Source organism: Xiphophorus maculatus, chromosome 12 (assembly GCF_002775205.1).
Source record: "Xiphophorus maculatus strain JP 163 A chromosome 12, X_maculatus-5.0-male, whole genome shotgun sequence".
In the NCBI taxonomy this organism is placed as follows: Eukaryota; Metazoa; Chordata; class Actinopteri; order Cyprinodontiformes; family Poeciliidae; genus Xiphophorus; species Xiphophorus maculatus.
The window spans coordinates 27,037,962-27,064,604 of record NC_036454.1 but is presented as its reverse complement, the minus strand read 5'-3'; the positions used below and the strand labels follow the sequence as shown (position 1 = coordinate 27,064,604).

The following is a 26,643-nucleotide window of genomic DNA, read 5'->3' as shown; positions in this document are numbered from 1 at the left end:
CCAGTCTAGTTCATTCAGCTGAGATGACAGACAACAACAGGTCCTAGAAATCAGAGCGGGATGGATTTTCTCTTCTTTTTTAATCTTTTGACTGGCTTTGCTCCTTTGTAAAATTGAGGTCAGTGAGTCTTCAGGTGTAATAATTCTGCTGATCTGCTTCTTAACGCGCGTCGTTACGTGGAATGAGAAATCCCTGAAAGCTGTTCGACGACAAAGCAGCCAGGATGTTCTTGTACAACGAACAAAAGAGCAATCTCAAGGCGAACGATGGTAAAGCACGATGTATTCAATAATTCAAGGCAAGGAAAAGAAAAGAAAAAATGGAAAAATTACATGAGGCAGTGCAAAAATGTCACACCAATAAAATATGTTTCACAAACTCAAAACAGATCCTGAGGAAGAAGGGAAAAAAAAAAAAAAAAACTCGAACAAATCCAGGCATAATATAGAACATCTCCGAGTCAGGCCCCGCTCCGATTTAAATTAGATCCCACACTATCCCGACATCTTAAATTTTTCTAAACAGCCACTTAATGCGGCTTTTTTGTCATTTTTTCCCCCCGTTACGCTACGTACCAACGAGCGCTCCTCCCCCCGCCTAGAATGAAAGGCCACAAATTTGAACATCCGAACGAACACCTCGGCTACAACGATGACAGGAAACCCCAAAGACGATGAGACCAAAACCGCTTTCCGTACCGCATATATACACACGCAACCGTGTAGACGAACAGAAGTAGGACAATAGTGACTTTGGTGCTGAACTAATCGAATGCTTGGCCTCTTGACACAAGAAAGAAAAGCTGCTTCCGATTTCAATGAGAAAAAAAACAAACAGCCGAGGCAGAACTGCAAAAACGACTGACCCAACAGCTTCTGGCACAAAACGTCTTGAAAAAAAATAATTAAGAAAAGGGAGAGGAGAATCGAGAACGGTGGAAGGATCCCCAACATCTGAATCCCCCCCCCCCCCACCTCAAGTACAACTTACAGTAGATTATTGTAAACGGTACTTTTACGTAAAAGTGAATTCTCCAGTATACAAAAGTACTTTCATATGCTGGAGAGGGAAAGGCTGAGAGAAGGAGCGCTGAGGGGAGGAGGCAAAGTTTCAAAGTCATCCTGGGAGTAAGAGCAAAAGCACTTAGGAGAGGTAACTAGATCCATGAACAGGAGGGTCCACTAGGACTCGACCAAAAAAAAGAAGAAAAAAAAAAAAAGAAAACGAGGAACAGCGCCGCATTTCACTCTACGTACGGGGCACGACGCACACAGTCATCCAAAAACTAAGACTGATCAGAGCAAACTCGTACGGGAAAGAAACAAAACAAAAAAAGAAACGTTTAAGACAACACAGCTTGAAAAGGCCAAAAGGAAAACGCGTGTGGCATGTTGGTAGACATCAGATATTTGTAATTCTTGTGCTTTCTCCCCCTGCCGACAGAGTTGTGGTGCGAACGAGGGAAACCTGCAGGCCGCGCGGAACGTGAGCGCGCGCCGATTGGCACGGAAAACGAAACGCTCAAAACGTGGAGATGGCTTCGTTGTAGGCAGAGGAGCGACAGGTCCATGGCACGAAGAGGATATCCTCGATTTAAAAAGATTACATTAAATTCACTGCCTTGAGGAAGTTGGAGAAATGTCAAACTTTAATCTGCCGTTTGATTAATTTTAGATGAACGGCGTTCTCTATGAATGTCGTTGGCAATTTGAAGAAAGCCGCTCGTTGAGATTAGACAGGCCAACTCCTCCGTCTGCTGAAGAGGAAAAAGCAGGAAGTCTTTGGTGAAACAGAGAGGCATGCGGGCCAAGTAAATGAATGCATGGATAAAACATTTTTAAAAAGCTGTACAGGTGCAACACAATAAACATATTAAAAAGTTGTATCACTTCATAAATGTAATTTGGATCGAAAACTAAAAAAACTCTACGTAGATCCACTATAGAGTGATGCATTTGAAGCTTCTACTGCAGCTTACAGCTAATGAAACCCGCAAAACAACTTTTTTTTTTTTTATTGCAGAAACGTCGGTCATTTTGGCCTACACAATCATGAAGAAAGCTGGTCTGAGTCTGTCTTAATGAAAAATTGAGTGGAAGGAAAAAGTGTGGTAGGAAAGGATGAAGTAATAACACGGACTGCCGCAGCTTTTAGAGTTTGGAGAAGATTCACGATACGAAGAGTCCCGTTTCGTAGTCGATGATTCGGAAAGCCGTTTCATCTGTTAGTGTCGTTCAGGTGGTATTATTATTATTATTCTTTTCTTAAATCGAGTCCAACATCAGTACATCATCTGACGGCACATCGTCACCTTCCTAAAGTAACGATCAAAGCCATTTTTTGCCAAAAGTATATATAATTTTTTTGCCTACATCATCTTTTGTAAAAAAAAAAAAAAAAAAAAAAATTTACATGGATCATTGTTTTCGGAAGGCGACAATATTTGATGCACATTTTGTTTTCTAAAACAACATCACTGATCCTAGTTTCTGTACTCGATTGGTAAGACTGTGGCAGTGGAGATATTTTTCAGCACTTCTGTATTAAATATGTTTTTTGAAATGTTGGGATATTAGCTGTAAGCCATAATATATATACATATATATATATATATACATATATATATATATATATATATATATATATATATATATATATATATATATATATATATATATATATATATATATATATATATATATATATATATATTTTTTTTTTTTTTTTTTCTTTAAAGAATCTACACGAGTTTCACTTTTAGAACCAAATTTCTGAACTAAGTCAGAATGGTATTCTGACTTATTGAGCTGCACCTGTATGACCTTTATGGATACTTGAGCATTTCACAGCACAAACTTTGTCTTTGAACAATGACAAAAAGTTTGTAAAGGCTTCCTGACGGATCCACATTTGGAGCGGTAATCAACTTAAAATGCGTTGGGTATTTCTAAAAACTAAATCAGAATCTGTGTGACGACTCCAAAGTGCATTTTAACCGTGATAAAATGTGTTTATGTAGAGGTAAGGACAGCAAACGAAGTGCCAGCTACGGAGCTGGTTCAAGCGTAACTCCCTCCATCTTTCACTGTCGCCTGGCAGGTAGACGACAGAAGGCCAGCTAGATCTGAATAAACAAAAAAAAACCACACACACGAACCGTCTCGTTCACACTTTCTATTCTAGATACCCAATTTCCAAGCAGCACCATTGTCAATCTGAGCCGAACGCGTCTGACCGGATGCTAAGCAGGAGCTGTGAGGGAGCGCGCTCCCGTGTCGCGCCCCGTACGATGACCAAGTGTTTTCGTTTAGAAAATTGGCCCAGACCCAAATCGCTCCTGAGCATCTCTGAGCTGCAGAGCTGTGGCTTCTTGCATGACGGCTGAACTTCCTGTCCAGCTGGTTTCTTGTTTGTTTTTTTGTTTTGTTTTTTTAAATGGAAATGACTAAGATTGTTCAAAAAGAAAAGAAAAAGTGTCAGCAGAGGTGGATGAGAAGCACATTCGAAGAAGCGTGCAGAAGACACTTCCCACATCTCTTTTTGTTGTTTTCCTAATGAAGCAGCGCTTCGCTTCGTCTGGCAGTGGCTTTCCGATAACTTATCTCTTTCTTTTCTTTTTTCTCGTCCTCCGTTACGATTTTCCTCCGGCCTTTGGCTCCCTCTCCTGTGTGGATGCTTGTACCTGTGCTGCTGTTGTCACGGTGACCTCCTCTCCATCCTCCCCCCTCCTCTCTCTATGCTCTGCCTGCTGGCGTCACTCCTCCACTCCCTCGGTTAGTTTCAGCTCACAGCCGGCAGAGGCAGAACAGCGTGGGGATGAAGACTCCGAACGCCACCAGGATGGGGAACATTAGGCTGCTGTTGTCAGCTGCGTAGGGGTTCGGCGTCCGGGGGCCCGACTGCACCTTGTACTTGGAGCCCGGCTGGACCTTTTTCTTCCCGCCTTCCTCGCCTGCTTCGCTTTCCTCCTCCTCTTCCTCGTCATCCTCGTGCTTCTCCAGGCCGGGGTGAGGCTGAAGCTTCGGTACGTCTTGTAAGCACAAAGCAGATTAAAAAGCGCATGAAGCAGGTTTGTACTTGTGCAACAAACTAAACGGCGTCTTGTGAAAGTATTCACACCTGCCGTTCAGAAAGTCGTGGTGAGCGAATAATCACTTAAAACACCCAAAACACTTTCGAGGGGGATGAATACTTTTCGAAGCCACAGACTCAGAGAACACGCGCTGCGCAGATTGAAACGTGTTTAGGAGACTCACCTTCTAAAGTCCCCTTCATGACGTAGAGTGCGCAGACCTTGGGGTTGTCATAGTAACCCTGAATCACAGAGCAGAGTGGTCAGACAGCACTGAGTTTTAAAGATGCCATACCAATGAAAAGGTTAGAGAATCATGCTACAATGTTCAAGATTATAGAAATTATAAAACTGTTTTGTTTCTGTTTTTTCCCCCGGGCCTAATAACCTAAATTGAGTTTCCCCGTAGCGGTGCTTTAACATTTGGAAGTAGAACAGTAAGTGTGCCTCGTTTCAGAGGGAGGGAATGAAAGTGTGTTCAATTATTCTCCAAGATGGGGAAAAAAAACAAAAAACAAGTAAAGACCGCTGTAAAAACTTTTTTTTGGAACATGTCACCTTTTACCATTTCAGCCAAAATTCATTTGCTTGCCAACCTTTTGGTTTATATTATTATCATTTTTAATCCCTGCATGCACCAATCTGTAAATAGCTCCTGAACTCCCCGCATCAAAGAGTGTGAATCAGGGGTGTGTATAATTTATATGGCAAGCAGCAAAGTTGGCTTAAATCAAATGCTGGCTGTGCATTTTCTATTTTAAAGTCAGCCTGGGCTAATGCAGTGGTGTAGAACTAGTGAGCCGTTTTATTTGCAGGGGTTTAAATTAGCTGGTTTTAAAGCTCAACATATCTGATGTGTAAGCATCATCAGAGTTACATACAGACTCACGGTCAGCCCCACTTCATTCTTACACGTATATGATTATATAAACTTGTTTTTGATGAATTCTGAATAAAAATTCAGACTCTGCAGTCTTTGGTTCAGGTAGTCACATGACCTAAATGCTCTGAGCGAAGAAAGATTGAAACGTCCTGAGTGTTTCTTTATTCTGCTGTGGATCTGCTGCTACGGGTGCGGATCGCTGGCGGTACCTATGAAGCTGGAACATTCAGACTGACCGGGTCGCGCCTGTTCAGAAAACACCAAGACACAGTTTAGTTATGTAACTACAGAACAAGCCCAGATCATAACTCCTCCACCTCCGTGCTTGACAGTCTGTGACCGTTTAAAAAAAAAAATCTTTTTAGTTTCCCCTTGAGGATCAACAATGCATATTCTGATTTTTATCAAAGCAATTCATTTTTTGTTTCTTAAAAAAAAACCATCCATCTTAAGTTTGGGGTTTTTGATGGTACCAGTTGCTATGAACATGAGGTGAATCAGATCTTTCACTTCAGGACGCAAATCCATGTTCATAACTTACAGTTAAACATTTTGGGTTAACTGTTAATAAGGCTCCAGTTTTATTTGAAAAAATATGCAGTTTTGCCAACAAACTAAGCAAATAGAAATGAATATCAGGAAATTATAGGGAACGGATGCAGCAAAAATAAAAGAAAAAAAGTAAAGAACACTAAAATGAAGTGAAACAGAAAGCAAAAGTTACTGTGAAAATAATTGTAGGTACTTTTTTCTGCTTCGATTTAAGGATTGTTAAAAAACAAAGTTGATGAAAACTAAATTAAAAACACCCCAAAACAATCTGGCAAAAACTCTGGCGTATGAACGATTATATAGTGCAACCATTTATCAGAGCATGAAATCATATTTCAATGAATAACTTGTTAGAGGTCAAACTAAGCCATTGCTACCCAGCACAGCTGACTAAGAAAACTGCTGCGATATGAGGAGGTGACCTCCACATTTCTGACAGATCTGATACAACGGACAACTTTATCACAGACTCGTTTATGAAAAATAAAAGGATGTAAAAACCCAAAGATTCCATTAAATGGTTGAAACCTGGGGTGCACCGACTGCAGCTGTCTGGCCGATCACCGATCTTTAAAAAGTCTGACTTGCTGATTCTGATTCTGGCCAACAAAGTTGCTAAGTTGTGACTATTGTTAGCCACGTACATACAGACTGAGGCTTTTACAGTAAACCAGAAACTAACAAAATACTGAAAACTGCATTGGAGAAAACATTATTGTTAAGTGAAATAAAGAAAAGAAGAAAATATAACCAACTATATTGCGTGTTTAAAAAGCTAACTAAAGCACCCTGAAATTATAGATATAATATGCTTTGTTTTCATGTTTATGAATACATTTATTATCCTTCCGAACCTATTGACACATCTAGACTGATTAATTAAAACTGATTGAATGAGAAACACAAAAAGTCAGGGAATAGGGGCTGATTTGTGGGTGCACCCTTAGGTAAAATGCCCCCTAAACGAAGGTTTATCCAACGGTGATATAAAATATTTTAAAAATACGCCGTCTCCCCACATAACCTCCACTCACCTTTACGAACTCCACTGTGAGCTTGCCGTTGAAGGTGGACACCTCTCCTTGCACGCTTAGCTTGCCTTTTTTAATAGAGAACGGCACTATCTCATCATGAGCGGTACTGTGGCCCACTCGGTCAAAGATGTCCAGGTCCTTAACCACAGTGTGGCCGTTTACGCGGACGTCAAACACCTACGGGGGACACATTGACAAATCAGTCAACATGTATGAACTCTAGCCCTTCAACACACCAACAAGCAAACACACACACACGACCTGACTACAGCATGTCTGAATAGCAAACCGCCATACCTTTTGCTGTGACTGTGCAAAGTAAACCTCTGCATATTTCATGACTAGTATATAGTCTCCGTCGTCACGAATGGGGACATCATACCCGAAAGTGTCTTCATTGTACCGCTCCGTCTGGTAGAGAATCTGGTCCTCCGGACTGGAGCGTAGGATTGGCAGACGCACCCCGTAATCAGATGCTACAGAGGAGGACAGCGTCAGGCTCACAGGACTTCTCGCATACCAAAACCGGACAATGTTTCATGTCAAGCAAAGCGCCACATTACATAACCAGTGAGTCTTTTTCCAAAGCACACCAGAATAATCTCATTCTGTCTGAAACAAAGTTATCACTCCGTCTTCCCTTATTGACGCAGTCGGAAATAAACTGCCCGACTCTCTGCGGCTCAGCGAGGACTACAGGTGGAAAATAGCAGTCTGAGTGAGGCTTGGACCAGGTGGGGAGGTGTTAGGTGTCCATCCCATCCCATATGATCTGGGTTTATACATTTAAAATAAATGGAAGGTAAAAATAAATGTGTAAGAATCATGTATTAAGATTTTTAGATGTCACTCCCTCTGTCCTGAAATCTGCTAAAAAAACAAACAAACAAAAAAACAAACTGAAGCTTAAAATGTAGTCCTTTCCACCTGAAAGGATTGAATGTAGCACAGCTTTATAAGAGTTTAGCAGGCGAATGGTTGTCAATCAGTACTAACAAGGTCAACCTGTTGGCACAAAAACAGATAAGATTAATCTTCAAAACACTCAAAGAACTCTTTTCACTTGAGTTCATGTTGATCAGTGTTTGAACGTTGTGGGATGTTGACAACCAAAAGTTACATTAATCATAACGACTAGTTCTAGAGCGGCCTTGTTTGTTTCTATGACAGCCATTATTTTTGTCTTCTGCAGTTTTGGTATAAAAAAAAGAAAAAGTAAAATTGTGGATATAATCTTGACTGTTCAGATGCAGATTAAACATTTCAGGTCTGATTATTTTGTATGTAGGTACTTGAAAACAATCCACTACTTAGTTCAGTTTTTTTTTATTTGCTCATCTTCAGTTAGGTCAAACATGGGTTTTTTGTAACAACTCAGACATATTTACCACATTTATGTCTCTGTGTTGTACCCATCTTCATTGGACCATTTTTGTCCCGATAACAAAATGATCTTACAAAACACCAACCTAACCCTCAACCATTATCACGTCGCATCCAACAACCTTAAACTTTAAGGACATTCTTCATGCATCCATCTTTGAACGTGGTGTTCATCACTTCTTAGAAAGGACTGAATTTGTCTTTCGCCAATGAAGCCTGGAACTTTTTACCCACTTTGGAAATGTCATTTCGTCTGGCCGTTATTAGGCAAACGCTTCCACTGTGGAGTCCAGAACAGAGCCGTCACCATCCCAGTGTAGGGACTGGTAACTCCCCGCACTGCAGAGGTGTTGACCAACATCTCATTTGACAGCTAAATGTGTGGTGGAGAGACTCTCCCGTTGTGAAAATAAAAGCAATGAAGTTACCGTCTACACTTTTGTCACAGCGACTACATTTTAAAACTTGTTAAAAGTAATTATGACTTTAAAGGCTGCAGGGCACCAGGCCTTGAGGGCTGCAGCTCCAGACCCCTTCCCTAAGCCTAAACTATTACTTTCACTGAAGGATTAACCAGGGATTTGATTAGTCTCAAGGGTCGGTGCTTGGAGCTGGGAATGACATGACACCTGAGCTGAGAGTGTTCTGTTGCAAGTGGGAAAGGGTGCTATTTGTCTTGGTGCAACTATTATTAGTGACATAAGCAAAACACAGGAGACCCAACGCTAAAAAAACATTTTCACAAGTGTATTTTTTCAGCACTGTGTGTACCATTGGTTTAAAAATACATCACAACTGCTAACAAATCACTAATTTGGCAACTTTTATTTGATTCTGAACCCATATTAGATAATCTCAGGGTTGTTCACCAAGCTCTGACTTTTCCAGTCAAAATTCAAATTTCAGAGGGCAATAATGTCTTACTTTTCCTATTGTAAGCTTCTACTTCAACAATTTCAAATCTATTACAGTTTATGCTAACAACATGAGCTGTGGACTTATTTGAATTGATGTGACTAATAATGGTACTGAAACAAATGAAACCAGTTTGAAATAGTTGGCTCTCTTCCTCCGCAGAACTCCATTCAAAGGTTGCTGGTAAGCTGCCATCAAGGTAAATTCCTGGTCATTTGTTTGTGCCCTTGTGGAAACACAGGGGTGAAGTGATAGCTCCCAGAAAACTAGCCTGATTCCTGAGAGAGGACAAAATGCTCCCAAATATGGATTTCAAAATAAGGAAAGAACTAGCTTCACCTTCAGAAAGCCAGAAAACCTTCGAGAAAGTTTTGTGGGAAGGGCACCGAACTTGCTCCAGCCCAGGGCCCCTCATCTTTGTAAATCTGGCCCTGACAGTGTAACTCCCACCGTCTAATTGGACATATTATCACCTGCTTCCTCTCCATGTTGAGAGGGGCGGGGCTGCAGCGCTCTATGCTGACTCTTCATTAGTTTGTAGCTTCTTGCGGAAGCCACACCATGCAGAGGATTTCTGCCGAGAACTCAAGCGATTCAAAGAAGCTCCTTCATTTTAGCGATGTTCTACTAGTCACCAGTGCCTGATAAATAAATCCCGAAAAGCGCTCACTTGCAGAGAATTAAAAAAAAAAAAACCTTCTCCATCAAGCAGACTCACCTTTACCGATTTTCCCTTCCAATGGGTCCTTCTTGAAATGAATACCGTGCACATCCACATGCGAGTCTCCCCCGGCGTTCACAGCCCAGATAACCCGCTCTGCGAGGCTGGGGCTCCCGCCGTCCGCCCAGCACTGCCCGGACAGCAGAGACAGCACCGCCGCCAGCAGCCCGGCGACGAGCCGCGCCGTGACCCGCTGCATTGCTTCACACGCCGCGCGGTCTTCCCCCTGCTCCTGGGTCACAGAGACAGCCGGGGGTCGGTATCTTTCCGAACGAAGCCCAAACCGCTTCCACACCGAACGAAGGGAAGCTCCTCCAGCACGGAACATTAAAAACACGCAAGGTTAGCCAGCGAAAGCAGCTAGCCAGCGTGTCTTAGTGACATGGAACATGATATCCGTAAGTTAGCCACTATGCTAATACTAACAGTACTGAGTAGCAGCGACCCGGGGAATGACAGTTATACACACACGGTGCGGACAAGTGCTCCAACTGGACCTGGACACGTAGGCGACGCGTCAGCTCTTAATTAATGAACAAAAAGCGACACTTAACCAGCGAGTAACATCGATTAGTTAGCTTGACAGTGTGGCTAACCTACCTGTCTAACCAGAAATTCTTGGTGAATGAAAGCCTCTCTGGCTAACGTAAATGCAAATGTCCCTTACCTCTCCCTTCCACAGCCGCCTTCAGCCTCTTTCTGTCGGGGTGTACCGGTCGCACTAATGCTCGCACAGCGTCGCCAGTCGTCCACAAGCCACCCTGTAAGAAAACCCTGGCGTGTTTGCAGCGACTGGCCGCAGCCTGCCCCTGACTTTCATTCAATGAGTGGATATTCAGAGTAACGTTGGCCGAGCTGCTGCTAGCGACGGCGGCTCGCCAGTTTGAAGGAGGCGGAACAGCGGCGCTACCTAACCTGAGGTTCCCCATCTGCGGTGAGTGACAGGCTCTCCGCCGAATCACGGCTTCCTGTTGACGCTTCCTGATTCAACAAATACGATTTATATGTCACAGACATGTGTGAGTGTGGCTAGTTAGAACAATAAATAGATAAATAAACATTTTAAAAAATAACGAAATCAGTTACACTCATTTGAAACCTCGCTACAGATGAACATCTACACAGTGTTCATGTCCTGTCATCACTTTCTGCTTAAATTTGTGTTCGAATTAATTACTATTCTCTGTCCATTCGAGTTGTAAACACCGCTTTTTACATTCTGCAAAAATAATAATTAAAAAAAGAAATCTGAAGGTAAATAACACAAGTGCTCCTAATGTCACGCCCCCCTCCTTTGTTTTCCAATATGGTATGGTCCAAGTTTTGTCCAATCAGAAGAGTCCAACGCAACGTGCTTCTTGTACTTATCAGATTTAATCAGAAAGACATGAATGAGTGTAGTTACTGTGGCAACAGAAAATATTTTTAAACCAGAAACGAGTCCTTGAATTATTATTATTACTAATTATTATTATTATTATATTATGAGTGTAACACAGTGTTTTGAACAGGTTAGAAACACTCGACAAAGTGGGTAAAATGAAGAACAAAAAAAAAGAGGAAAAAATGTCCCAGAAACTTCCCGGTGTTTTGAGGAAACAGAGGAAGACATATGTGCACACGAAAATTATGAAACATATGTCATAAAAAGTAGAGGCAGACTGAGATTTAAAATCACAACAATAGCAGTGGAATCTAACATAATCAAGAAGAATACAATCAAGTGGTGTAGGAGATAATTAAATAGAAATAAAATCTTAAGTAAACAACTACTGAATATTAATGAAAACCTGACTGAAAGCCAGCCAGAATGACTTTGAGACAAACTTTTATAGTTCTTAATAACATCATGCATAAAAATTTGCAGTCTGTACCTTCTATAGCTCTTCATGATATACTAGAAATCTTTTTTTTTCTCATGCATCTATAAATTATCCTCACTCAAAATGAATGAGAACTCTCCCTTGAATACAGCGGAGTTATAAAACCAAATGGTTTTATCTGGAGACTTGCGCTGCTGTAAGTAATACACACATGGCAGGTTCCTAGCTTCATCAGTGACACACATGAGTAATAGATGCTAAGTTTAGCTTTGTCCTCACTACCTGCAGTGACATCACTCACCAACATTGTAATATTTTTGACACAGTCCATGTAATAAAACACACATACCAATAGTAAAAAGGGATAAAATGTAAACACCTTTTATTTTTCTATGTTTAACTTGTTCAAATGTCTAGTTTCCTCTTTTTATAAACAAAATTGTGCATACTAAATGTAGTAAATGTCTCTCTTTGGCATGCATAAAAAATTGTTCGACAGCACAGATGTTTGGAACATTACCACATATCGAGTCATAAAGACAGTGACAGGTACAACATGATCGGATCCACTGTACATACAGTTCACATTTGTGTGACCTCATGCTGACCTAAACAGACTCTCAAAAACAGCCGTTTCTACTTCACAGGCTTTTATGAATACAGACATGATCACAAAAAGACGCAGTCTTAACATGTGCTGTATTGCTGCAAATCAACGCTGGTCAGTGTCGGTGAGCACTTTTTAAGCTTTTGAGAAAAGCCGTCCATCATTTACTGTCTTTTTTTCTTCTTCTTCTTCTCCTTTGTTCTGCTGATCTCAGTGGATAACAAATATGGAGGCATTTCAGAGATTTGCGTCTCATTAAGATCAGATTTCTTTCTTTGCTGCATGTCAGACAGTGATGCTTTTTCATTGGAACAGGTCTGGCACAGTGAAAAATTACACATGGTCACAAAGTTACATTACAGGTGTGGGTATTGCCACTTTGATTTTTTTTGGTGAAGCACCACTGCTGCACAAAGGTACCTTCAAGTACATTTCTAATACAACAGACGATGTGCGAATATATAAACATTCAACAGTGCTAATGTTCTGTCTTTCCTACATTCAGTCCCTCATTCTGATGCTGCGGAAAACATCGAAGGTGACATTATGCAAGACACTTAATTACACCATGTAGAATCTGAGACAGGACAGCGAAAATCTATCAACACAGGACGTTGTTGTTAAGTGACAATTAAAGTGCAAAAACATAAATTAGACGATCTTTAGCTATGCTACAGCAAACTCTGCCTCAGTTGAACTTTAAAAGTTTTGAGGAAGAACACTTATTGATTGAAAGTGGGAGGGCAACCCTCGCTCTGTAACATTCGAGGAGTTTGAATTCCAGTGTCGTTTAGATTTCGATGGCTCAGTAGTTCTTGGCGTGTCCTTTAGTTGGACGTGGTTTTAGTGTGAAGAAGCTTCACATTCAGGACCGATGTTCGAACTTAGCGAGACATCATTCGAACGAACTCTGAAAGACAAAAGAATGAGGAATGAGGAAATAATGACAAAATGCAACAATTAAGCCATACCCTGTTGTATAGCTTTAATACAGGTCCTTGCAAAAGTTTGTATACTTTAAAAAAGTTCGTAAAAATTTAAAGTTTTACGAACAGAACAGAGACATTGTGCCCTGGTCGGATGACACCAAAATATATCTTTTCGGCCTACATACAGTACATAAAACGCATAAAGCTAACACCCTGAACACACCATCTGCAATGTGAAACCTGGGGGTGATAACATCATGCAGTAAGGATGTTTTTCTTCGGCCATAACAGGAAAGCCACAGAGAGTTAATGGAAAGATGTATGGAGCTAAATACAAGGCAATCCTGGAAGAAAGCCTGTTATGGGCATTTTCCATTAGCACCTAGAAGTGCGTCTCAACTCGGCTCAACTCCACTCTACTGAGTTCGACTGGTTTTCCATTACAATAAACAACATTAGTCAGTGAGGTTGGGCTGTCCCACAGTCTGAAAAGTACCGTAATGAGATCTGGACGTGACACAAACACAACACATAAAATACAGGTTAGTGATCTACCTGCTAGGCATTGCTGCCTGACGCACCTTCACCAGTGCCTTTGTGGAAGTGTGCTCTCCTGAATACCCCTATGGGCATAAACGGGTCATCAGCTAGAGATCACTAGTCGCTAATGTTCTGCTCCTTTAACTCCAGTACATCTCCTGGGGGCGAGGCGGTGACACAGATCTTTCCCTGTCACCCCTTGTTGGTAACCTAAGCGTTATTTCCCCCCAAACTCCTATCCTTCCTCCTCAGCCACTGCCCTTCTCTGCCTCTTCTGCCAGATCTTTAATGGCTTTCCGACACCCTGTTCCTGTGCATTCCTAGTCACAGTGCAGACGAAGACCCAACAAAGCCCCTACATGCCACTTCGGAGGGGTACATGGTGGATTTCCATCCTCCCTGCAATCTTCTCACAGGTCCCCATACTTAGGATGCTTCCGTTCATTGACAGCCACCATGCTTTCCTCCTACAGGACGGTGAGCTCCACCACCTGGACAGTCCTCTGTGGCTCTGACAGAAGCCACAGACTGTGGTTAGGTCTGGCCAGAGCAGAACAATCTCCCTGGGGAATCTGAGCTGCCTCCCCAGATCTACCCCCACGTTCCAGTAGCAACAACGGAGGGAAGCAATGTTGAACATTCTGCTCAGACTGTAGCTTTCTGTCAGATTCAGACACTGCTGTGACGTTTTACAAATGGCGAGTCACATTACTGTAAGGGAGTCACTATTGTGATGAAACCACTGACTCCACTCCCTGGCCAATCAGTTAGTCTTCTGGTGTCATGTTTTCAATGCAAGTCTTCACACTTGGAACCCCAGCGAAGAAAGTCCTAAAATATTGGGCTGGTACCACTTAACTGTAACTAGTGGAAAACTCTTACAACCGCGTAGAGCCGAGTCGGGCCGCACAAAGAAGGTGCAAGTGGAATAGGGCCATTAGAGGCCTCAAACACCTTGAGACTCTAGCTGCCCAGAACTCAATCCAATTGTGAATCTACAGCAAGAATTGGAAATTGATGCTCACAAGTGCTTTAACTCCAATCTGACTGAGCTTAGGTGCTTTGCACAGAACAATCTGCTTCTGTACATTTCCAAAGCTGAGACAGACTAACCCCAAAAGCCTTGCACCTGCAGTTACAAAATCCCAGTACAAGTTTGGAAGTTTAGACTTGTGCAGTGATGAAATGTGAAAAAGTTCCAGCTGCATGCATACTTTTGAAAATGGTGATGAAACTCCTTTTACCTTCAAAGTCAACAAGTCCGTCACCGTTTAAGTCCACATCCCTTAGGATATCTTCTACCTCTTTAAGACCTACCTGAAAAAGAGGAAAATAGGTCAGAAAGAATAACGAGAGCCCCACACACAGGGGCTAAGAAACCAGTTCACCAGCTCGGCTTTCTTTGTGATCACTTACTTGTTGGCCCAATAACTTCCTCATTGCATCTCTGAGCTCAGTGGTGCTTATGGCACCGTCCCCATTTGTGTCAAACTGAGAGTAACCAGCAGAGAAGCAACATCAACAACAATCAAAAACAACACGACTTAAATGAATGTTAAAAGCTATGAAAGAGCATTAACTAGTAAAATGTCAGACCACCTTACCTCCCTGAATGCGTCTTTTAACTCCTTTATCCCAATCATGTCTGCAGTTTCGGCGAGGAGTTTTGGGCCCATTAGTTCCACAAAATCGTCAAAATCCACATGACCTCCCACTGATGTAAGATGAATAAAAACAACCCCAGATACAATTACAGTACACACAGTCCAGGGCACACATTTAGGGTCATAAACATGATTGCTGAGTTCATTTTGGGCTTTTAATGATGCATTTAAAAATGTTCTTTTCTATTTCCATTGTGGAACACTTTTATGCAGCATAAAAGAAGAACTAGGTGCGCAAGTTTAATTTTTGGTGGGTTTTGTATCGTTCCCACAGTGTAAAATTATTGTATAATTTTTGGCAAAAATAACCTAAATAAACAACTGCTAAACATTTCCCTTAATAAATGAAAATTTAAGAAAAACTTCTTGTGCCACTCATGGCTACGGTTTGTAATGCAGCACGTTGGAGGGTGTTTGACCATGTATGCCTTGTTTACAGCCAACCCAATTTATCACAATTGCATAAAATCCAGACTTTGACTAGGCCATTCTAAAAACCTTTACTTTGTTTGGTTTTTTTCAGTCATTTGGAGGTGGACTTGCTGGGGGGCATTTTGACCGTTATCCTCAGTTGTTGGTTTGAAAGTCCCACTTTGACTCTTCTAAACATATTTCTTGTCATTGTTGCTAAGTGGCTCAATGTTTATCTCCTCTGACCATAAAACTTTCCTTCTGAAAGGTTATTTACACATTCAACGTGGGCAGTAACATATTGCTCTTGAGCTTGAAACTGTAAGTCTTTAGATAAGAGAATCTTTCTTCATGGACAGCCATACTGATAGGATTGGGCTTTGGTACAATGAGTTGTTATCGAACATCCATCCTAACCCATTTTCTTTAAGCTGACAATCTGGGTCAGATGATTTATAGTTGGACACAACTAGGTGTTCCAACAGGATAATGTTCACACAGAAATAGTTTTGGAGTGAAAAAGCAGGCTATAACTTTTAGCCTTGGTAATGGTTCGGACCTCATCCGTACTGGGAAAGCACGGACCATAATAAAAGCTGGATTTGTGACATTTAAACTACCAATCTTAATTCATTTTAGAAATGTTGCTAATAGAGCTAGTCCAATATGCTAGTAGCTGTAATCAAAGTGAAACTTTCCATGGGACATTTGCTCAGATTTTGCTTGATAACTGACCCTATAGGTTTGCTTGTCGAAGAAAATTTACAATCAGTTCAAAATTATGCATCCAGTTCCAGACGTTGCTGAAGTTGGTTGTTGCCCTAAATTACGATGATGTTTATGCTCATGATGACTGCACATTAACCTCTGACGGGATCTTTTGTACATACATTACATACACGAGTGTGAGACAGTTATGGGCTTACAGTTCATGTTTATCTGTTGACTCAGTTCTATCAGCTCCATTTCTGTCGGCATGTATCCCATGGTCCTCATGCAGTTCCCCAGGTCTTTACAGCTAATAAAGCCGTCCTTGTCTTTGTCAAACTCCTTGAAAGCATCTCGCAGCTCTGTTATGACGAAAACAGCAGACGGTATAGTGATATACTGACAGCGTGGCTCAAACATGAATGGCCGTACTTTGGAGAAACAAAATCTTACCGTCCATTTCTTCTGGCCGCAGCTCTCTGTCCTGTTGAGACGAGACATCTTATTATTGGATGGTAAAAATCAAATGATCACACATAAATGAAAAACAACAAACATAATTTTAGCAGTAAGATAAACTTCCTTTGTCAACACATTCCATGCAAACATGCTTCTGACAATAATGTGACGGAAGTGATGCCAAAATCTGAATCCCGAATCTTCTCCACAACATTCCCCAACGTTCCTACAGACGCTCCAGCTAAACGGTAAGAAAATATTAATAGCTGAGTGGAACTAAGTCTCACTGGAATAACAAAACTTTAGAGGAAAGAGTGCTGGACCAGGAACGTCAACGTTGCAGTTCAAAGAAGAATGCAACTGTTTCAGTGGGTTTTTCTTTTAGTGTCTGTATACAATAAAAGCAACCTTTAAAGGACAAGAGCGCGCAGCAGACATTTCCCAGAGCGCTGAGGGGTTAACAGCAGGAGTGGAGAGACGTCTAAACACAACACAAAGTGATGACGTCAGGCCCCAAGTACATACTGAGCAGAAACTCTGACACAGAAAACACAGGCACATGGGCCCGAAAACAACGTGGCAACCCAACACCATCAGTACTTTCTGTGTCAACCCATCAATACCAGCTCGTCAGCCTTCACAGGTCAAGGTGACATGTCCTATAGGGTCAGCCGCATACTCTTCGAAAAGAGACTTTCATTATGCTACAGTTGTTAAAGACAAATTTATTTACGTAAGGGTTTTTGTACATCTTCATCAGGGGTGCAAACGAATTCATTAAAGACTACAGAAAAACCATCGGGGAGTGAGCAAACTTTGCGTCTGCAGGAGGTGACAAAGTGAAGCACGGTGTTGGAGTGGTGATGCTGTGAGCTTGCTTTTCCCCCGCAGAACCAAAGCCCTTTCAGTCAGAAAGTCTATCTTGTATGGTATTGTGTTTAAGGCCAGCAGTCAAGTCAACAGCTATATCTTGGCCAAAGCTGTGTCGTGTAAAAGCAACAAGTCTTGTTGGGGAAAAGCTGAATTAACTTTTTCATCCATAACTTGCTCACAATATATTTGTGTGCTACTGTAACTTCTTTCTTTTTAGAGAAATGCAAGTTTCACCGATATGATGACTGCAGATGCAAGCGTGTTTTGAGAGACTTACGTACAGCCTGCCTGCACTTTGCCATGCCTTTACCCAGGAAGACACAGGTTTGTCCCAGTATGTTGCTCACGAGAACGCAGTTTTGTGTCACGGAAACAATGGAGTCCTGATACGGCCCAAGATATCCTGATTCCTCACAAGACAGCACAAGTCTGAGTCGCCTCTCGGCGTCCTGGAACATCTTTCCACAAGTGTGCAGAGACAAGGGAGAGTAGAATTAAGCAAGGTGTCGGGAAGAGCTGTAAAGATGTCTACGGTTCACACTCCTTGAACATTTTTTCACATTAGAACCACAATGTATTTTATTAAAGAAGCAGTATCATGTGTTATTGAGGCATATAGTGTAATTTTATAGCATAGTCAAGGAACTATGTTAACTTCAGTTGTTTTAAAAATGCTGTATATATTAAATGTGACTTTAAAAAATTTTACTTTCTGATTTAGCACCTTGAAATTGGGCCTCTGTCTCTTTAAAAACTCCCACCCTGTCTGAAACTCTGTCTTCAGGAAGTCACTGCTTCTATTAACCTTTTAACAATGTTTTTACCAGTGTTGCTCTGAGAAGCAGCTCCCATAATGAGCTCAGCTGATGTGCAGGTCCACCAGGTGTTTGCTAATTGGTCCTGGCTAGTCTGAAGGGGCTGAGTGGGGGGACGTAAGGAGAGGAGTGCTTTGTGAGGGGGAAGCTTGGAAGATCAGAAACTGCAGCTCCGAGGAAGAGCTGTGCCTGAAAGGCGGGGCTAGATCCAAACAGGCGTTTTGCACAGATGAATGGTTGCCACGGGAGATTAAAGGATTTCTCACACATGCATAAGAGAATCAAGGCAACACTCCAGGTGTGTTTTTGATGAGGAAATGACATTGTAACATGATGTAGAGTTCAAAAAAGTCAATTTTACATAATACTGCTGCACTTTTAATATTTCATGTTAGAGCAACAAAGAACTGATTTTAAACAATAATAATAGTAATTTAAAAAAACTTTACAAAGTATGTGATTCATTTTGACTTGGGCAAAATTAATCCATTTTCATTTCGTGGTTGTATTCATATATAATTTCAGAAAGTGTGGCATGCATTTGCAATAAAGCCCTCTTTACTTTGATGCCCCTAATAAAATCAAGCACAATCAACATTTTTTAAGAGGTCACTTACACAGCAAATAAACTTAATCCGAGTAAAAATCCAGCTGCTTTGTGAAGGCGTCAGGGAACAAGCGGCATCATGAAGACCAAGGAACACAGAAATGAAGTTGTGGAAAATTCTAAAGCAGAGTAAGGGTATAAAACGATATCTCACGCTTTGGAGATCTCACAGAGCCCTTCCATATGACACCTGGAAACGGCCGGATGGCACGACTGTATACCAGAGCATGGCTGTCCGTCTTAGCTGACAGGCCAGGCGAGGATGGGGTAAGTAAGAGAAGCAGCTAGCGGTAACGCCGGAGAGCTGTAGAGATCCACAGCTCAAGAAATATTTTCCAAGGAAGATTTAGCAGCATTAAGCATCTCCGATATTTTCATACCAGATTAAATTTTTCATTTTAATCAATTTTTCCTTCTTTCTCTTCTAAGAAAGAAATTACAAATGACAGAAAATATTTTCAAAAAGTGGCTTTTACTTCAATCATCCCTCGAGTGAGTGGTACGACGGACTATTAGAACCTGGCAGTGAGACTTTTTGTTTGATTACGGGGCTGATGGCAAATGCATGCCGCACTTTACAGATTAAAAAAAAACTTTCCCACCCGTTTCAAATCTCCCGACAAATTACTGCTGGTTATTTTCCCAGTAAAACACGCCGACGTTTGCTGTCTGCAACGTGGCAAAGGGTAAACATGTTGAGTGGGGTGCGAAACACTTTTGCAAGGCAATGTAAGGAAGTAACTCTGGGCTGTTACTCTGCAATACGAAAATGCAGTGCAGCCTATTTGTGCTTCAGACATTAGAGTAACAGCTGAGCTTTACTGCGTGTCAATACAAGAGAAACACTGTCAGATATATGAAGACATAGCAGAAAACTAAACTAAGTACATCTATAAAACAAACATGTTGCCAACTTTCCACTCATTATTCATAACAGTTTACTTGACACTTACACAGACTGGCACCTTACACCTATACACTGTCGCAGGAACAGTAAACATACTCAGAGGGAGAGAAAAGGCGAAACAAACAGCGTCACAAAATATATTGCATTAGGACACTATGCAACTAGGGCATCAAGCACACGTTGCCTTTTCCAAGAGCTTCATTAGGAAATACTGAATCCAAACCTATATCAAATTATTCAACAGAGGTAAAATTAAAGTAATCTGAGCCGTTTACTTGCTGCCTGTTTCTAATGTGCCACAAAATCCATAAAACAGTCCAAGAAACACGGACGACAGAGAGGACAACCACAAGCCTTACCGCTCTGAGAGGCCAGACTAAGCAGTTTCCCATTCCAACCGAGAAAAGAGGCATTAAGTACGACCATGAGGACTTTCTCTGCTTCAGGTTCGCAGGTCGGATTTTGAGAGGAATGCAAACTCTACTTTCAGCAAGACCCATGAAGACTGGGGGGGTGCTAGCCTTGTCTCTATGCGGCGCAAGAGACAAAAACGCCAAACTACTTTACCGTCCGGAGCAGTGACAGCGACAGCATCAGGGGGAGAGGGAAAGTGAAGTGGAGGAGGGGTGGGGGGGGTAATAAGAGGGAGGGCTATGAAAGGAGAGATAATAATGCCTATTAAAGGAAAAGGGACCTCAGAAATACATTTCATTCAGCTGTCACAGCATCCAAACTGTTGATTATTCTGTCAACAGTGCCGACACCTCGGCGCAGGCTTATGGGCTCTGAAAGCACCAGAATAAACAACAGAAGAAGAAGAAAATTGCTGCATAAGATTAACAGATGTGCACCTGATGCCCGATGATCGCTGCAAAATGCAAAGTGTTTACAGTTTAGCTGAGAATCCAGGCAAGGCAAGTTCAAGAGAACATTCTGTTGCGACCTATTTCCAGCTTCCTGTCGTCCTCCTCACCTGCACTGAGGGTGGGGGGGGATACAATTAATCATTTCCAACCTCAAAATTACACCCAAAGGTAAACCGTGTTTAGAATTTCTGCACAAGCCTTTTGTTTTTTTCCCTGCCTCAACCACCCCCTCCACCCCAGCTGCTACGATGCAGGCCATCCTCTGCCCTCTGCAGGTGGCAAGGTCACGCCGACCTCCAGTCCAGCAGGACAATCAAACAGAGTGGGACAAATACAGCTGCCGTTGTTTATCGCCGTGACATTTGTGTCTAAACCGGCCCCCCTAAATCCTGTGTGTATTTACGGCGTGAGCGTGACGTTCTTTTTTTTAACGCGTGCTGCAAACAATGACACGGTCCCTCCGCTAGCCTGACGAGCATCTGTTTACGCATTTCTGCGCAGGCCTGTCAAACAGACTCGTCTTGTTCGGACTGCGGCGTGCGAAGCCATGCGTCGCTGTAGACTCCTCACCGACCGACCGTAGGCTCCTCAGCTGAGACCGCCTTCGGGGTCACGCCAGTGTTTTCCACAGAATGCTCTCAGGCTGACTCGTGGGGGAAGCTGCGCAAATGGATTTTCATACTATGAGCATCAGATGGCTTCCCTTGAGGGACGAGCAACAAGTTTGTCTTTATGACTGAGAGCTTTTCATTTCGGCAAATGTACAGGGCCTCGGGTTATTGGGATTTAATGCGGCTCTGAGTAGTTTTTAAATTGTGAAGTTGAAAGGAAATGATGCCAGAAGATTTTCACAATCTCCGTAAAAACACCTTAAAAGTGTGGCACCCATCTGCATTCAGCCCCCTTTTACTCTGGCAGCCCAATTAAAATCTAGTGCAACCTTCAGTAGTTAGCCTATCAAAAAACAGGGTCTACCTGAGTGTAATGTATTCTTATTATAAATGCAGCTGGTGTGCGAAGCCCTCTAGGGGTTTGTTAGTGAACATTAGTGAAAAATCAGCACAATGAAGACCAGACACAGCAGACAGGACAGGGAGGCAGTTGTGAGCAAATTTGAAGTAGGGCCAGGCGAGATAACTCCAGCTGTGTCTCCATTACAAACATGCGCAAAACTTTGTTGATATTCCGCAAATGTCAAGAAAACCAAAAAAAAAAACCACAATTTGCAGAGATCCACATCTTTTGAAAAAACAGTTCAGTCTTTTTTGTGGAGTTCAATCATGAGCTCCACAAATCTGTTCTCTATGGAAAAGCGGTAAGAAGTAAACAGAGCCACAAGCCTCGTAAGCAAACGTGGTAGAAAGTGACCTGGTCAAAAACGATGCTTTACTCCAACATGGAGGATGCTGCACGGCCTGGCAAAAACTTCCCACTGGCGGTGGCTGCATCATGCTGTGGGAATCTTTAACAGGGACAGGGAAGCTGGTCGGAGCTGACGGAAAGACAGATAGAGCTGTTATGTGGTTTGATTGGCCCAATCGAAGCCTGGACCTAAATGCAAATGAGAGTGAACGTGAATCTATTTCGCAAAGAACAATCGGAGCCTCTAACTCTGCAAAACTGGTAGAAAACATATCCTGAAAAAGAATTTGAGTCGTAGCTGCCGACTCGGGGCGGATGAATATTAATGCACCACACTTTTCCACATTTGTATTTGTAGGATTTATTTTTATTTTCCAGGATTTCGGTAATATGCACTGCTTCGTGTTGGTGTCAAATGTGGAAAAAGTTCACTTTTGCAAGGCACTGTACAGAAATCCCTTTGGATAATATCTAATTACCAAACATGGAGGCAAATAAACCCTGACTTCTGCGGAATGCACCCAGTAAACAACATATTATCAGTGGTTTAAAGCTCAAGCTGACGCCCTCTGATGCTTTTTTTTGTTGTTTTTTGGTGGTACTGGAAAGACGGTTGCTTTCAAAGCAGCCCCAATTTATGCAGGATGACAGCACAGATAAGAGAGCGGGCATATGAAGCCGCACTTCTTCTTCTCCTTTGTATGAATACATCTCAGAGCTGAAAATAGACACTCCATCACCAGCAGGAACATCAGTGATTACCTTCAAACACAAAACAATCACAGCAGCCGGCGCTCCCGACTGAATGGTGTGTAGGAACACGAGTCCACACAAGCGATTTTCACCAGAGAGACATTAGCACATCAGAGATTTTCCACCTCTGTGGTCCTGGAACGTATTTCTGTCCTACTTCAATCAGAAAGAGCTGCTTGATTGAGGAAATCTGTAGGAGGTAGAACTGTATTTTCTAAATTACATAAGAAATGGATGCATTAAAAAAAAAGGAGCTCTCTTTCTCTCTCTCTCTCTCTCTCTCTCTCTCTCTCTCCAGTTTGCCCAGTAATGATACAGAACACACAGGAGGTGATGGAGGAGGCCAGAGAATATGAACCCAAACAGAATGTCTCAGAGAACATGGGGGTGGTTGTTTATAGAGGATATGAGGACAGATGCTGCAAACAGTCCCTGAAGCTAAATGTGGATTTTGGGGGCATCGTCACTGTCACAACTTGTCAGGGAATTTTCTAAAAACGCACATTCACACACAGCATGAGTGTCAATCAAAACCAAACAACGACAACAACAACAACTAATAATAATAATAATAATAATAATAATAATAATAATAATAATAATAATAAATACCATACCTGCCCAAACAGTGAATTGAGGACGCTCCTTAAATTGATGTCAGATGCAGAGGAGGCGGTGCTGGATCTGCGGGAGCGGCGGGACGATCTGCTGGACGGCGGGACGGGGGAGCAGGAAGACGGGGACGGACTGCTGACCTGACCGCCGCCGCCACCGCTGGCCAAGCTGCCCCTCTTCCTGTCCCTCGGTTCACACAGCGGGGCCCTGTCGTCTGTGCTGTCCGAAAGCGAGGGCACCCTGTGGGCGAGCGGGTGACAGGAATGGGGATGCTCCGCGTCATCTGGATGGTCTTCCCGGTGGTGCTTCCTGCGGTGATGGTGGTGGTGGTGGTGGTGGTGATGGTGGCGGTGGGAGGGTTTGGGGTTAGTCCGGCTCCGCTCGGTCAACCCGCGGTCCGACTCGCAGTTTGCCCCTTGCTGAACGGGAACTTGGCTGTGCGGGGCGTGGGGCTTGCACTTGCCCCGAGTGGCCGCGGCGGCACCCCCGTCCTGGCTGCCGACGAGGGAGGGATGACACAGGGGTCTCCGAGCGCTGACGTCGCTCTCGGCCGACCAGAAGGACTCGTCAGTTTTGCCGCTGCTGCCCTGGAGCGCGGCGGGACGGTGGCGGTGCTGGTGCTGACCTTTCCGGATCTCGGATGCCTGATCGGGGAGGTGTGTCGACCTCCTCGATGATTTCATTAACGAGGTTGTGGAATCAGATTTCGGGAAGGAGGCGCTCATCGCGGCGGATCCGATCTATTCCACCTCCGTGGGTCTTCCATCCACCTCATCGTCTTCTCTCCGTGCTATAATCATGATTTTTTTGTGCGTGTGTGTGTGTGTGTGTGTGTGCATGTGTGTGTGTGTGTCAGTGAAGGCTGTCCGCTTTTAAAGCTTGGGCTACATCTCCCCACCTGCTCGCGCGGTGCGGTAGTCCAGCCAGAGCGCGCGCAGGCTGCGAACAGAGGCGGAACAGCGGCTGCGTCGCTGCAGAGCGCGTCACCTGTTCGTTAAGGTTCTCCGTGGCTCTGACGTGGCGAAGGACGGAGGTGGAGACGCTCAGCCGATCTGAAAAGTTTCAAGTTAAAACAAAAAAAAGTAGATGGGATTTATATGATTTTTTTTTTTTTTATTGAACAAGGAGGCCAGAACAAGTAGCAAAAATATAAACTTGTATTCAGAAAGTGTTCATAACGCCTTTTCGCGCTAAATTTTCACTACGTGTTGTATTTTGTCGAGATTTTGTGTATTATTCAAATGCAACGGAGGGCGTAATTGTGAAGTGGGAGAAAAAGGATACTCCACAATATTTCGTTTAGTGGAATTGTGTGTGTGTGTGTGTGTGTGTGCAGATATTTCCTCCATATTATTTTGTATAAAATGTTCAGTTTTTATTCCTTTCATAAGAGAACTTCACAGAACCGACGCATTTATGCAGAATAAAACATACAGATATGGACTGTTTACTGCTTAAGCGACTTCTGAAGGTTCTTTATTTCACTGCGTTTTCTTTTAGAAGGAATAAGAAATGGAGCAAATAGTAAAATGCACGCCATATTAGTTTTTCTTTTTTTTGTTTGTTTTTATACCTGATGACTTTTTAGCTTTACGTCATGTTAAAATGTTATTCCCTCATGAAAAACATACCCAGATTCTTTCATGTATGTTTGAGAAATCCTTTCATCTCCCATAGCAACCATCCAGCTGGGCAAAACGCCTGGCCCAGCCTCCGATCTCCAGAGCTTCCACCACAGAGCAGCCCTTCCTCTGTCAGCCCCTTCAGACTAGCTAGCAGCAATTAGCAAACGCCTGGTGGAACTGCACATCCGCCGAGCTCATTACAGGAGCTACTTCTCAGAGCAACACTGGTATAAAATGTTGTCAGAGGGTTAATAGAGGAGTGATGTTGTGATGACTTCCTGGAGGCAGAGTGTTGAAAAGAACACGGCTTTCTTAAAGAGACAGAGATCCAATTTTAAGGTGTTAAATTACAAAGTCAAATTTTGAAATTTGACTTTGACTTACATCGCATTGTTATAATAACTGAAAGTAACATAATTTCTTGACTGTGCTATAAAACGGCGCTATGTAGCCAGAAAACACGACACGCCGCCTTTCTCAGCTTGTGTTTTGGGATTCTTCTGGTAAAGTGCAGAACCTTGTCAGTGTCAAACACGCACTTAGGAAACTGATCCGGTCGTTGAATGAAAACTGGTCAGGTGGGTTGCTAGGAGAGTATCAATGAAAGCACTGAAGGAATTTCCAACAAGGTGTTGGTTCAACTCTATCTTCATTTTAACATTTATCACAGTCTCTTTTTTTTTACATAAAAATCGGAGATTTCAACAGAATCTATCTATCCATCCATCCATCCATCCATCCATCCATCCATCCATCCATCCATCCATCCATCCATCCATCCATCCATCCATCCATCCATCCATCCATCCATCCATCCAAAATGGCAGCATTAATATTAATTTTTAAAACTGCATAAACAATACAGGCCAAGCGTTATAAATGTATACAATTTCCCCTTTGTACTCTGTTGATGGAAGCTTTTCAGGGGCACACAATCCTCCCCAGAAAACCTTCTCAAGTATTGATTACACATTTACAACACGGCTTTTGTCAGAGCTACAGAAGGGATTGCACAGATGGCCTAACTCCCCAAACAGCTCTATTCAGTCAACTGAAAGGCGCAACCGAAACTGTACACTTAAAAAGATTAGATTCAGACCTGAAACGTCTGTGCAAAAGTGAAGACCCCCTGACACAAGCTGGTTTATATAAGATACTCCACCATTTATTAAATGTACAGAAATACTGTTCAAAATCCACACAAGAAAGTGTTAAAGGACAAAATCCTTAATCCAAATGTAAACAAAATGGGCGCCACATCAGACAGCGTGCACAAAGCCAGCGCTTTGGAAGTGTCTCCCCTTCACCGGTTTTCGCAGCACTGTTGATTTTCAAACCCAATTACGCACAGCTCCACATAGCAGTCAGTGTTGCCTGGTGTCGTTAGACGGCGTGTAAATGGCCGCGGCTTTGTAAACATCAGAACTGAACACGGGTCGCTTGAGTTGCAGCGGACGAGTAAAGCCGAGGGGATTCATTTTCACCGCCTGCGCACATGTATTCATGGAGGCTTGCCGA

The 26,643-nt window shown here is 42.7% G+C and overlaps 2 protein-coding genes across 5 annotated transcripts; both read right to left on the bottom strand.

The window, feature by feature from the left end:
- Positions 1-2,996: 2,996 nt before the first annotated feature.
- Positions 2,997-10,481, bottom strand: mlec (malectin). The gene is made up of 6 exons (XM_005811137.3): positions 10,229-10,481; positions 9,559-9,793; positions 6,840-7,018; positions 6,543-6,719; positions 4,258-4,315; positions 2,997-4,031 (listed from the first exon to the last, which is right to left on the bottom strand). Exons 2-6 carry the CDS (start codon positions 9,758-9,760, stop codon positions 3,787-3,789), a joined length of 861 nt encoding a protein of 286 aa, XP_005811194.1. The 5' UTR covers positions 9,761-9,793; positions 10,229-10,481; the 3' UTR covers positions 2,997-3,786.
- Positions 10,482-11,039: 558 nt separating this feature from the next.
- LOC102217712 (calcium-binding protein 1) lies at positions 11,040-24,571 on the bottom strand. Of its 4 annotated transcripts, none has more exons than XM_023344189.1 (8): positions 23,503-24,571; positions 17,857-18,033; positions 16,697-16,727; positions 16,462-16,605; positions 15,065-15,174; positions 14,877-14,951; positions 14,705-14,777; positions 11,040-12,901 (listed from the first exon to the last, which is right to left on the bottom strand). In XM_023344189.1, exons 1-8 carry the CDS (start codon positions 24,223-24,225, stop codon positions 12,876-12,878), a joined length of 1,359 nt encoding a protein of 452 aa, XP_023199957.1. In that variant the 5' UTR covers positions 24,226-24,571; the 3' UTR covers positions 11,040-12,875. The 4 variants fall into 4 exon arrangements, with proteins under 4 accessions (XP_023199957.1, XP_023199958.1, XP_014328832.1 ...); XM_023344190.1 differs by lacking the exon at positions 23,503-24,571 and adding an exon at positions 20,264-21,970; XM_014473346.2 differs by lacking the exon at positions 17,857-18,033 and having other exon boundaries at positions 11,041-12,901; positions 23,503-24,565.
- Positions 24,572-26,643: the final 2,072 nt, after the last annotated feature.

What these genes read in the sequence shown, in the direction of transcription:
- mlec (XM_005811137.3), bottom strand. Translation starts at nt 9,760, where the DNA reads ATGCAGCGGGTCACGGCGCGGCTCGTCGCCGGGCTGCTGGCGGCGGTG. An exon ending in TTGCACAGTCACAGCAAAAG is followed by an intron (nt 6,720 to 6,839) that starts GTATGGCGGTTT and finishes TGTCCCCCGTAG; the next exon opens with GTGTTTGACGTCCGCGTAAA. An exon ending in CATGAAGGGGACTTTAGAAG is followed by an intron (nt 4,032 to 4,257) that starts GTGAGTCTCCTA and finishes TGTGCTTACAAG; the next exon opens with ACGTACCGAAGCTTCAGCCT.
- LOC102217712 (XM_023344189.1), bottom strand. Translation starts at nt 24,225, where the DNA reads ATGAGCGCCTCCTTCCCGAAATCTGATTCCACAACCTCGTTAATGAAA. An exon ending in GCGGCCAGAAGAAATGGACG is followed by an intron (nt 16,606 to 16,696) that starts GTAAGATTTTGT and finishes TCGTCATAACAG; the next exon opens with AGCTGCGAGATGCTTTCAAG. An exon ending in GGAAGTTATTGGGCCAACAA is followed by an intron (nt 14,778 to 14,876) that starts GTAAGTGATCAC and finishes CCTCTTTTTCAG; the next exon opens with GTAGGTCTTAAAGAGGTAGA.